The 13,127-nt window shown below is 36.6% G+C and overlaps 1 protein-coding gene across 5 annotated transcripts in view; it reads left to right on the top strand.

The window, feature by feature from the left end:
* LOC128222124 (probable helicase with zinc finger domain) overlaps positions 1 to 12,112 on the top strand; it is a 32,329-nt gene extending 20,217 nt beyond the window's left edge. For 4 of the 5 annotated variants that reach the window (XM_052930989.1, XM_052930990.1, XM_052930991.1 and 1 more), the window contains 5 exons: positions 755 to 950; positions 1,195 to 1,408; positions 4,263 to 5,090; positions 5,251 to 5,361; positions 5,948 to 12,112. In XM_052930989.1, the coding sequence (XP_052786949.1) occupies positions 755 to 950; positions 1,195 to 1,408; positions 4,263 to 5,090; positions 5,251 to 5,361; positions 5,948 to 6,520 (1,922 nt within the window). In that variant the 3' untranslated portion in view covers positions 6,521 to 12,112. The remainder of the gene's footprint in view (positions 1 to 754; positions 951 to 1,194; positions 1,409 to 4,262; positions 5,091 to 5,250; positions 5,362 to 5,947) is intronic. The other variant, XM_052930992.1, reaches the window with a different exon arrangement.
* Positions 12,113 to 13,127: the final 1,015 nt, after the last annotated feature.

Here is a 13,127-nt window from a genome sequence, read left to right as displayed (position 1 = left end):
TTATTCACAATGGAGTGCTGCATATAAGAACATAGAGTATAGGTTGTCGTGTCCGGGCTGTAACTTTCCCTTGTATGGACAGATTTTAAAATAACTTGCCACATGTGTTCCACATACCAAGACGACGTGTCGTGTGCAAGACCCATGTCCCTACCTGTAAGGTGAAAGATACACTTAGTGTTTATTCACAAGGGAATTCTGAATATAAGGACATAACTGTGTAGGTTGTCAAGTATGGGTGGTATTTTTTATGTTCAGAGGCAATTTAAAATAACTTGGCATATGTATTTGACACGTAAAGGCAAGATCAACTTTTCATGTACTGACCTTGTTCATAGGTCAATGTCACATTCGGAGGCATTCGTCCCATACTGTGACAGCTCTTGTAATTAACTTATTTTTAAAGCGTTAAAATTGTGTTTCTAAGTTGTATCATGAAAGTCGGTATGACTTTTCCATAGTTGATCAAATTTATCAATTGTGAAGACATCCATTAGCTGTTATTAGAACGATCTTTTTTGACGTTTTAAAGAAATGAAGCTTATTGTACTTAGTATGTGCGGTGCATCTCCGATTCTTCAAATTTATTCACGTCAAATGTCTTGACAAAATCCTCTGAACGATATAAATGTGATGTCGGAGAGTCATATTTAAAAATTGACAACTGACTAATGAGTGTCATTCGAGCGGTATTGTACTACTCATTAAACAGCATGATCGCACAGTGTTAAGTGTGACTTTGATATTCGTGCAGGCAAACAGTTTCGTGTGATCATCATGAGCACAGTTCGGACCAAGCACACCTGTTCTGTGAATACCGCAGACAATGATGACTATGATCTCGGATTTTTGTCGAACCTAAAGCTGTTGAACACGGTCATTACAAGGGCACAGTCGTTGGTTATTGCAGTTGGTGATCCTGTTGCTCTGTGCCTCATAGGACGCTGCAGGTATGTGGAATACGGAATGTATGCTGTATGGTAGTTTTGTACACATTGAATCTCACAATTAGTTCATATCATTTAATATTTAGTATTTGCCATGTAATTTTCAATAGCCGATCCAAGTAACGAAGAACTATTTGAGAGAAACGATTATATCTTTTTTCGATTTTTTGCATTCATTTATACAAACAAGCATTATTTCAAGTCGGTATAAATGCTTCTCAATGTACTTTTTTAATATCCTTGACAGCAAAGTATGGGAATATTACCTGGAAATATGCAACGACCATGGAAGCTTTTTTGGCCTGACATGGAAACATTTTAAGTCGTTGCTTGAAAATACTGAGGTTGAGGAAACATACAGGTTGAATCCACTAGCCAAGGAGTTCGTACCAAGGACGTGGATCGACAGCATCCGAGTTCCTCCCAACAGTCCTGTATCTGCGGTTGAATCAGTCGCTCGGGTTAGTTGATGCTGCCTCAATTAAGGCTTCGATTTGCTTTTGTCTTGTTGATGAGTGTAAGGATTGTTTCGAGTTCGTTCCCTATAAGCCTTCTTTGTCACTGACAGTTTCATGGCAGTTACGCAACTCAGTTATCGTTATCTTTCATCGTTGCGTTTATTTTGCCTCAAGGGAGGTATATCGAAGTTTCGATATCCGTCCGTCCGTGTGTCCTTCTGTCTAAAACATCGTGTACAGTGATGTTTTGTCATAAGTATTACAAAACAAAAATCCCACCAAATGTTCGACCAAAATTGTATTCTTTCCAAAACATTGGTAACTAAAACTAATTGCAAACTAAAAGTAGAACAAAAAAAAAATATATAAAGGCTAAATTATAAGTGCTTTTTTATTTACAAGTCTCATTCAGAATGTTAGTGGTTGTCTAGATATCTGTTCATTAAGTCAAGTTAATTCGTTGAATAAATATATTTAAAGCTGCACTCTCACAGATTGAACGTTTTGACAACTTTATTATTAACCAGGTTTTCACATAGTGAAACCTGGTTATTGAAATGTCGAACGTCGTTGTTTGGGCGGTCGTTGTTCGGGCGGGCGACGTCAAACTCACCTATGAAACTGAATAACTTTAGTAAGGGTTGATATATCTTGACCAATCTTGGTCTATAGAAAGAGTTTATGGGTATCTTTCATGGAATTGCGTTTGGGGTCCCTAGAGTCAATGTCAAGGTCACTGTTACTAAAAATAGAAAAACGGTTGAAACTGAATAACTTTAGTTAGGGTTGACATATCTTGACTAAACTTGGTCTATAGGAAGAGTTTATGGATACCTTTCATGGGATTCCGTTTGGGGTCCCTAGAGTCAAGGTCAAGGTCACTGTTACTAAAAATAGAAAAACAGTTGAAACTGAATAACTTGAGTAAGGGTTGACATTTTTTGACCAAACTTGGTCTATAGAAAGAGTTTATGGGTACCTTTCATGGTATTGCGTTTGGGGTCCCTAGGGTCAAGGTCAAGGTCACTGTTACTAAAATAAGAAAAACTGTTGAAACATAATAACTTTAGTTAGGGTTGACATATCATGACCAAACTTGGTCTATAGAAAGAGTTTATGGGTACCTTACATGGGATTGCGTTTGGGGTCCCTAGGGTCAAGGTCAAGGTCACTGTTACTAAAAAAAGAAAAACAGTTGAAACTAAATAATTTTAGAAAAGGCTGACATCTCTTGACCAATCTTGGTCTATAGGAAGAGTTAATGGATACCTTTCATAGGATTGCGTTTGGGGTCCCTTGGGTCAAGGTCAAGGTCACTGTTACTGAAAATAGAAAAAATGGTTGAAACTGAATAACTTTAGTTAGGGTTGACATATCTTGACTAAACTTGGTCTATAGGAAGAGTTTATGGAGACCTTTCATGGGATTTCTTTTGGGGTCCCTAGGGTCAAGTTCAAGGTCACTGTTTCTAAAAATAGAAAAACAGTTGAAACAGAATAACTTTAGTTAGGGATGACATATCTTGGCTAAACTTGGTCAATAGGAAGAGTTTATGGAGACCTTTAAAGGGATTGCGTTTAGGGTCCCTAGGGTCAAGGGCAAGGTCAACGTTCGCACGTGAAATCAAATTTTGTCTTAAAATAAAATTTGGGGAATGTGGAATAATTCCTTATGTTAATTATCACAATTTAATGATACGCCTGACCATATTAATTATTAAAATCCTATTGGGAGGCAAACGCGAGCGCAGTTAGGAAACTATGCTAGTGTTACATAACCAGTGTGGACTATTAGGGCTGCGTTTTGTTTGCTCAGCGTTGACATTCTAAAATCAAATCATAGGAAGCTGCAAAATTGAATTTACTTGAAAAACAACCACTGTACATGCATGTTGACATGTAGTCACGAGTACGAGGTATAATTTATTTAAGTACAAACAGTCGTTTTACCTGCTACGTGTTCAAGTTTATTGAATAGAATTGTGACATTCAAAGCATGAAACGACAGATGTCAGTTATTCGTAAAGAAAAAATCGGAGAGACGTGTTGAGAATATTTCAAGGGGAACAGTGTAAATTGATGGTAACATAAAATGACAGCAAACTGTTGTTTTTCTTTTTGACTTATCCTCAAAAACTTTAATTTGAGCGTGAGTTTACTCATCGTAGTCAAACCAGAAGCAAATAAGAATGCACAACTGGATTGCAGGTTAACTTTAAAAAAAGCTTTAAACTTACAAGGGTTCGGAATAAGAAAAACAACAACATATGTATAACAACATATGTATTAAAGAGTTTAATACACGACGTAGTCAGGCCGTTGAGTGATAATTGGCCCTCATGTTCAGATTGACCCTCGACGACGTCTCAGGCCATAATGATTTACTCGGGCAATTATCACTCAATGGCTTGCAACGCTGTGTATTAACCTCTAAGAAAATGCCTTGGATAAGAAAAAAGCCCTCTCGGGCCTCTTGTTTATCGTTTCACCAGTTATGAAATACTTGAAACGTCACAGTAAAACCCAACATCCTCACTACTACCAGTAATATTGCACAAGGCACAAGTATTTAAGCCTAAAAAACAACACTCACATATTACATGATTTTTTAAATCATCATTCAATGAAACAACATAGTTTCAGCAAAAAATAACTGTTATGTTTAAAGTGATTTTACAGAGCCCCCCAAAATACGTATGGTTTGTGCTTCAACGATCATTTTATGTAATGTTTATTTGGCTTATTTTGCTTGTGGAGTTTTGCTACTGAGCTTGTTTCTGTAGCTTTTCGCATAAATATTATATTTTATATTGTCTGGTTTAAATTAGTATGCTTTATTATTTGTGTACCTTTTGTAGCCATTATCACAAGAAAACAAGTTTGGAGATCTAAAGCAGCCAGCTGTGACACATCCGTTGCAAAGCATTGCAGTGCCACCTTGTGTAGATCAAGCAGCAGTGGAATTGATAACAGAGCAAATACCTTCAATTGACAATGTTCAATTTGGACTACCTGCACCCCACGCGAATATGAATGTTGTACCGTCAACAACAATGACCGAATCCTCGATGTTTTCAATACACAGCGAGATAAACGTCGAGCAAGCGTTGCCATTAAAAACACAGCAAGATACCGTTTTCAATAGAGACCCGGGCTATATAAGAAGTCAACGATATCATGGTATGAATCCAGATGCAACATTGTTCAAACCTGGCATTGCGAAAATCTCACGAACCTCAATTGATCTTCCGCCATCACCGGGATCGTTTAAGATGAACCCAGAAGCAACAGAATTTATTTACGAAAAGACAAACATCGCTCAAACATCGATTGATCCATTGCCATCACAAGGATCTGATAAAGGAAACTCAGATGCGACCGAAAGTATGCATGGTAGTACGAACATCCCACCAGAATCCATTTATTGCTTGCCAACATGGGATAAGGGAAGTTTGCCTCATTTGAACTATCTAAATCCTTGTGGTGGGGTTAATCAATTGCCGTCAACTGTTGAAGGTACCAGTGATGCGTCGTTTGAACAACATGCAGTGTTTCCTTCTGAGGTCGAAAATACTGCCGAGAACCCGGAAATCGTCCATGACCTTTATGGAAAAGATAACAATGATTCTTTGATTCATTTGCTTGGAACACAAAACGACAACAAGGAAACCAAAAAGGATCAATTGGTATGAAGATTTATTAGTAACTTTTCTTCCAAATCATGGATATGCTCTACGATTTGAACTGACAAGTATTTTTTTGTACTTATCAAATACTTTTCAACTTAAAATTAAACGAGATAACCTTTGACGACGAGTCATGCTACGTTTGTTTTTCGCTTTAAAGACCACCAAGACATTTGAGACACGAGCAGATCATTACAATATTGCATTTTCTGATGAGATAACGTCCCTGATAGAATCAAAGTCGAGCGCCACAGGTCATTTGCTGTCAAAAGTGAGTGCATTTAAACAATGATGTTTAAATTTTACGTTCAAGTCTAGTGGTCACCTATACCAGTTATCTCGCCTGTCAGAAAGTATAGTACTAGTTCCAAAATCCGCTGTCCGGTAAGCACAGTGGTTAGCACACTCGCTGCTCAACAATGAGACCCTGCTAGGTGCATGTGAGTTTGGTTAATTGTCACCAAGCGGACACTCCGGTTTTCCCCACAACACAATACCACACTTTTGTGCAACATTGTGCCAACGAAAGTGACTTGGTATAAAAGTGATCGTTACTTTCTTTACAATCGGTGTAATATATAAAATGTTTAAACTAAATCCGCGAGGCGGAGATTCATATCAGTCTAGATTTTTTTTGCATGTGTTATGTTGTCCCGATTGTTCGAACCAAGTATAATTGAAATGATCATATCAACGAAAATGAGGTACTTTTTTCATTTGAAAATTGATAATTACTAAATTACGCAAGAAAGCTAAATTCAAATATACATGAAGGTGACATAAAATTTCATTTTTAGCTGAAATGTATTTTGCCGTTTTGAGCAACAGAGCATGCGCAATGATCTATTTCTTTACAGGACAAGGCCGATCTTAAGAGGAACGACAACCCGTATCGAGTGGAGACAATAAGAGAGAAAGAAAGTTTCCAGTTCGATAATGCTGATGGGTTTATAATGCGTCGTCACCGATCGAATCCAACCACAAGAAATGAACAGTCCTGGTATCGTAAAACAGACGACGCTCGCTTAGAATCGGTCGGAATAAAAAGTTATGATGAGACGCCATCAAAGAATTCGAGCAGAACAAAGCAAATCGGAAAAAAAAGCGGCGTTATTCGTTATGTACCAAGTTTCGTAAAACCAGACACCGGTGAATGCTCAGAAGATTGGATAAAATCTATTTTGAATCCGTCCATAGATATATTGAATCCAAACGTAAACAGTCCGCAATATCCACGACAGGCCGTGCGTTCTGGAAACATCGGTATTGTGAAATCCGCGGAAAGTTTAAACAAAACTGACGATCAGAAGGTTTTTAGAGAGGCAGAATATACATCGCCAGTGCCTTCAAAAGAGAAGCCAGAAGAAGATGGTTTTGAGAAATTATCTTACGCTGAAATAGTGAAAAAGAGAGCAGAGAAGAATCTGTGATTTCCCAAAAAGACGGGTGGTGATGATTTTCATTTTTATTTTGCAAAATGTCACGAGTATGTAATATGAAGTTATGCTAGGTATACCGTAGATCTCCTCATACTTAGAGATCATTCAAAATTAAGATTAGATAAGCTTACCAGTTTAGTTATTAGTACAACTTTTACAATACGTGTCATATTGAGTTGTTGTATTGTGGTTCTAGTGATTAAGGTTACTATGATATCTGTTTACATGGATGTGTTTGCAAGCCCTTATTTTACGACATTAGTTTAAGTTCGCTATATTGTATAATCATTTTCATTTGACATCAGAAACTTTACTAAGTTTTAAAGGGACTCGTTCACAGATTTTGTGTCGGTCAAGACTTTTCAAATTATAAAGTCATTTGTTAATACAGGCATTAAATTAAAAGCTAGAAAAAAAAGCTCATGATGCCAAATTAAAATCAATTGAGCTCTAATATGAAGTTGTGATGATATTTTAAAATTGAAACAAGCATTTTTTTCATATTTCACCCGATGTCTGATCCTATAAAACGTGAACAGGTACCATTCAATACCAAGAATCCATATTATATTTAATATATTACAGATTATGCTTTGTTTTTGTTGTTGTTGTTTTTTTTTTCAAATTGATAAAATTAAGGTTATAACATCTCGGCGAAGGAAGGCGCTTGTCATTGGCAGATTTGAGTTCTAAGACTGTTCACAAACATAGGCAATGGGCTTACATTATCTTATGTTTTGAGTTTGAGTCTAAGACCTGCAAAATATTTAAAGAAACGCAATATTTGTTATCTCATTTTTATTCACAACAGAAATTGAATAATAGTAAAGTTTGATACTTATAAACTTATGACCTGTGCTAAATAAAATCTATTTTTTGAATGTTTAACTATTATTTACACGTTGTTATAAAAATAATGGAATTAGATGATGTAATGCCATACAAAACAAAATTTCTTTGGACATGAAACTGTATGTAAATCAAGGTCTTAAATATATATATTTGGTTATACGTATGCTATTTTAATTCATTTTTTTAAATTCATATTTTTATTTGTTCAGTGAATGAAATTTTGAAGCCTTTTGGCATTGATATAAACATATTGACTGCCAATCAAGCTTTTTTTTTAGTTTTATAAACATGTATACCTGTTGACGTGTATATAATAATATTATATTGTGATTGCCATATATCGAAAGTGTTCGAATATAATACATTTTAAATACGTTTTAAAGCTGCATGCTTTTATTTGATTTTATTATTTGATTTTACTCTCATGTATGTTCACCGCTGACATAGTCATATCGAAGAGTTGACAGAGACAATTTAGATTTTAAAAGAGTAATTATTGCTGTTATTGGACATCTTCATCAAACATAATTTTGGCTACTTTTATATGTAAAAACGTTTGCGAACTAATAAATAATGTAGAAGTGTTATAAATGGGTTGAAAAAGTGATACTTTGTTAATGATATGATTTCATTGGATGTTGCTGTTTATCGAAATGGTGCTGATTATTTTTGTTGCAAACTTGTTTGATTGTTTGGTTAAGAATATTGCAAATATGAAATTCATAGAAACAATGTTTTAAAGTAATTGAACTCGTCTCGTCTTTGTCAATACTTTAATCATGGCTCGTGATTCCCTAAATGTTTGATATATTTTGAATTGATATTGCTTGCTTATTAATAACTTGTAAACTAAATGATATGCACAATTGATACAAATGTTAAAGCTTGTATCGAAACTCGAGCGTCATTTGACCTATTTTTTTGCAATATATTTGAAGGTCAAATACGCATGTTTATAATATGATTAATATATATTTTTTCCTTATCAGAATGTGCTGTGTCTATATCTTCGATAGAACAGAGAATGCAAGAGCTGTTCAAGAAATATGTGGATTTTCTCCCCTCTCCTTCGAAATAGAGGGGGTATATTGCTTTGTACATGTCGTTTGATCCTCAAACTTGATTTGGAGGTTGAGCGTGTCCAGTAGATGAACCATATTGTCTTTGAGATCATTGGCTTAATGGTCAAGGTCACTTTGACCTTGAATGCAAAAATGTTTGTCCTAGTGATAACTCGACAATGCCTAGACATATTGTTCTCAAACTTAATCTGGAGTTGGGCATGACCAGTAGATGACCCCTATTAGTTCTGAGGATATTGACTCTATGGTCAAGGTCACAGTAATCTTAAATGCAAAAAGCTTGACCGAGTGATAACAAGACAATGCAAACATAATCATATGATCCTTAAACTTGACAAATAGGTTGTGTGTGACCAGTTTATGACCCTTAATGATCTTGAACGCGAACAATAATGTCCGAGAGATAACTTGACAATGCACACACCGACTCAAACTTGAAATAGAGACTGGGCATTGCTAGTAGATGACCCTTACTGATTTTGAGTTCATCAGGTCAAATCAGCTGGCACTTCGGTCTATGCATATTTTATTCAATTGACCAAATATTCCTGACAACATTGCGCGCAGGGTACATACTGTTTCAGAGATCTCTTGTGTTTATTTTATTTAAACACAATACTTGAAATCGTGATATTTGTCAGTGATTCTGCTTATCATATGCAATGTTTCCTTTTGGTACACAACCTTTCATGTAATTTTTAATTGTCATTAACATGGAGGTAAGTAAGTTGGTGCAACCAAATTGACGTCAAGCGATTAATGCAGCATTAAATATTTAAAGTAGTTTAAGTTTACAATGTATATTGTTTTGATTTTTTATGTCTCCCCCTCTCTGGGGGAGACATATTGTTTTTGCCCTGTCCGTCAGTCCGGTAGTCCGTCAGTCCGTCAGTCCGTCCGTACGTCACACTTCGTTTCCGATCGATAACTGGAAAACCGCATGACCTAGGATCACCAAACTTGGTAGGGAGGTTGGTCGTGAGGTGTAGAGGATCCCTATTGTTTTTGGGGTCACTAGGTCAAAGGTCAAGGTCGCGGCGACCCCCAATATAAAAAACATTTCTGCTCAAAATCTTGAGAACGGTTTGACCTAGGTTCACCAAACTTGGTAGGGAGGTTGGTCATGAGGTGTAGAAGATCCCTATTGTTTTTGGGGTCACTAGGTCAAAGGTCAAGGTCGCGGCGACCCCCAATGTAAAAAACATTTCCGCTCAATATCTTGAGAATGGTTTGACCTAGGTTCACCAAACTTGGTAGGGAGGTTGATCATGAGGTTTAGAAAACTCCTATATTTTGGGGGGTCACAAGGTCAAAGGTCAACGTCGCTGTGACCTCTAATGTAAAAAAATATTTCCGTGCAATATCAGGAGAATGCTTTGATCTAGGTTCACCAAACTTTGAAGTGAGGTTGGTCATGATGTCTAGATGATCCCAATTGTTTTGGGGGTAACAAGGTCAATAGTCAAGGTCGTGGTGACCTTCCATGTAAAAATCATTTGCGTGTAATATCTTTATGTCTCCCCCATTCATGGGGAGACATATTGTTTTTGCCCTGTCCGTCAGTCAGTCCATCAGTCTGTCAGTCAGTCAGTCAGTACGTCACACTTCGTTTCCGCCCAACAACTATAGAACTCTTAGACCCAGGAACTTCATACTTGGTATGCTAGTTGGTCATGACTAGTAGATGACCCCTATTGAATTTGGGGTCACTAGGTCAAAGATCAGGGTCAACGTGACCTTGAGGTGAAGAAACGGTTTCCACTCAATAACTAAAGATCCTTTGGGTCCAGGAACTTCATACTTGGTATGCTAGTTGTTCATGACTATTAGATGACTCCTATTGAGATCAAAAGGTCAAAGGTCAAGGTTACCTTCAGGTAAAAAATGTTATGTTGGCAGTGACCTTAAGCTTAAAAATGGTTTCTGCTCAATAACTAAAGAAAGCTTGTACCCAGGAACTTCATAGTTGTTCATGACTAGTAGATGACTCCTATTGATTTTGAGATCAGTAGGTCAATGGTCAAGGTCACCGTGACCTTGAGGTGAAGAAACTGTTTCCGCTCAATAACTACAGAACGCTTGCAACCAGGAATTTCATACTTGGTATGCTAGTTGGTCATGACTAGAAGATGACCCATATTGATTTTGAGATCACTAGGTCAAAGGTCAAGGTTGCCATGACCTTGAAGTGAAGAAAAAGTTTCCGCTCAATAACTAAAGATCCTTTGGTTTCAGGAACTTCATACTTGGTAAGCTAGTTGTTCATGACTAGAAGATGACCCCTATTGATTTTCAGATCAAAAGGTCAAAGGTCAAGGTTACCTTCAGGTAAAAAATGATACGTTGGCGGTGACCTTAAGCTTAAAAATGGTTTCTGCTCAATAACTTAAGAACGCTTGTACCCAGGAACTTCATTCTTGGTACGCTTGTCGGTCATGGCTAGTAGATGACCCCTATTGATTTTGAGATCAGTAGGTCAAAGGTCAAGGTTGCCATGACCTTGAGTTGAAGAAATGGTTACCGCTCAGTAACTAAAGAACACTTGCACCCAAGAACTTAATACTTGGTATGCAAGTTGGTTATGTAGATGATCCCTATTGATGTTGTGATCAGTAGGTAAAAGGTCATGGTCACGATGACTGTGAGCTGAAAAATGGTTTCCGATCAATAATTGAATAACGCTTGCGCCCAGGAACTTCATACAATGCAAACTTCGTTTACATTTTCCATGATTAATCAACAACACTTTCTTCTCTTCACTATTTAATATAATCGAATAAACCAAACTTCACTGTTGGTTTGTCTCCAGTCCAAAGTTACAAATTTCATGTCCATCATTTATTTTTTCTCAGCTACGACCACACAATAGGGGAGACAAGCGCTTTTTCAAAAAAGCAATCTCTAGTTTTTTGTTTTTTTTTATTATTGAACTTAGACATCATTACCATATAAGAGTAACAATCAAATGAATTCAGGATAAATAAGATTTTGATAACGCAAAAGTGTTAGACCATTATCAAGTCTCGTGATAGTAAGTGGTGATCTATTTTCTTGTTTGAATAGCTATATTACAGATATGATTGGTAAAAGTTATATACTATAAGATTTGTCATATTAATAAGTGAATGTACTGTTGATCAATGAATCGCAGACATAAACTGTTCCACGTTCAGGATCTACATAAATCAATGTATCTTTCGTTTATTGTATTCTGTATGCAGGTAATGTAATTTTACAATTTATCAAATATCTTATATCTTATGTGCCTTTACAGTCAAGGATAAGAAGTATTATGTCAGATCTCCAAAAACATTCATTTCATTTCGTGATAAAACACGTTTGATGATATCAGTAAATAGGTATCTTTTATTTCAATATTTTTTTAGTTTAAAATTGCCATGTTGATAATTGTTTACGTTGTGCGAAATCAACCATATCATGAGATCACCATACTTGTATTTATTTTTGAAGGTAAATCAATATCTTGAAATTTCAAAGATATATTATGTTGTATGTTATGAAGAAAAATATTATGTTAGATTGAAAACATGATAAATGATGTTTTATATTTCATCTTATTAACCCTATGTGGATAATGAAAATGTGTGTACGTTATTTTATACGAGAAAATATACACTTATGTGTTATACGTGTTGTGCATAATTTTCGTCCTTGTTCCCCGTCCAATTTGCAATGTAACGATAACCTGTCCTGTCGCACATGCGTTGAACTAAGATGGCCGCGAATTTTTAAACCTAGTGAAAAATCTCAACAATGGTTAGTTTCTATGGATATATTAATAGATAAATGGATTAAAACGGTTTAAAGTGTTTATAGTGATTTATTTGTAAAAGTGCGTAATTTGTGTAATGAGCAGCAATGCCAAGAAAACGCAAAACGGAAAACCGGACCCCGCCATCTGAAGACAAAGAAACTAAGCGCAAAATGGCCACCAGACAGGGGGCTCAAAGGGCCCAAGGGTCGCAGCAGCAACCAGCAACCCCATTAAGCCAGCCTTTTATTATGGGAACTCCAATAAATCCAATGAACCCGCAATTCTACAATCAGCAAACATCCTATTACATGGCGTCGGGTAATTCATATGTATTTCGCAAAACATGTCACAAAATATTACCCCCGATTATGTACATACTCTTTTTCAACGTTTAGACAGTATGGATAACAATTTAAATCAATTAGATCAGATCAAGTCAAGTGTTCAAACCATAACGGACAGGTTGTCATGTATGGAGTCAAAAATCGAGGACATTCATTTATCAGTGACCAGTATGATGGATTACTAGCAACGTCTGTACAAAACACGAGCGATATGGGATTATTAAAAAATGAACTCAAAAATGTGAAATGTGAAAACAATCAGTTAAAAAGCCTCGCTGAGAATGCAAATGAAAGTGTGATCAATTTAAAATGTCGTTCAATAAGGGATTATTACTTGTTCTGGGGTATCCCTGAAGGCCCGGGAGACATGGCATTCGGTGGCAGTACGCCCAGTGTCCATTCCGGTGGACCGACGTATGCTTCCTCTTGTGGCCCACCTTCCGCAACTTCCGGTGGCCCTCCGCCCGCTACATACGGAGCAAACGGACTGCCATTGTCATACTCTGCCGTGACGCAACCGGGGCATCAAGATCGGAATGATCCGT

This window comes from Mya arenaria, chromosome 16, assembly GCF_026914265.1.
Source record: "Mya arenaria isolate MELC-2E11 chromosome 16, ASM2691426v1".
NCBI lineage: Eukaryota > Metazoa > Mollusca > Bivalvia > Myida > Myidae > Mya > Mya arenaria.
This window is presented reverse-complemented; position numbering and strand designations above follow the sequence as displayed.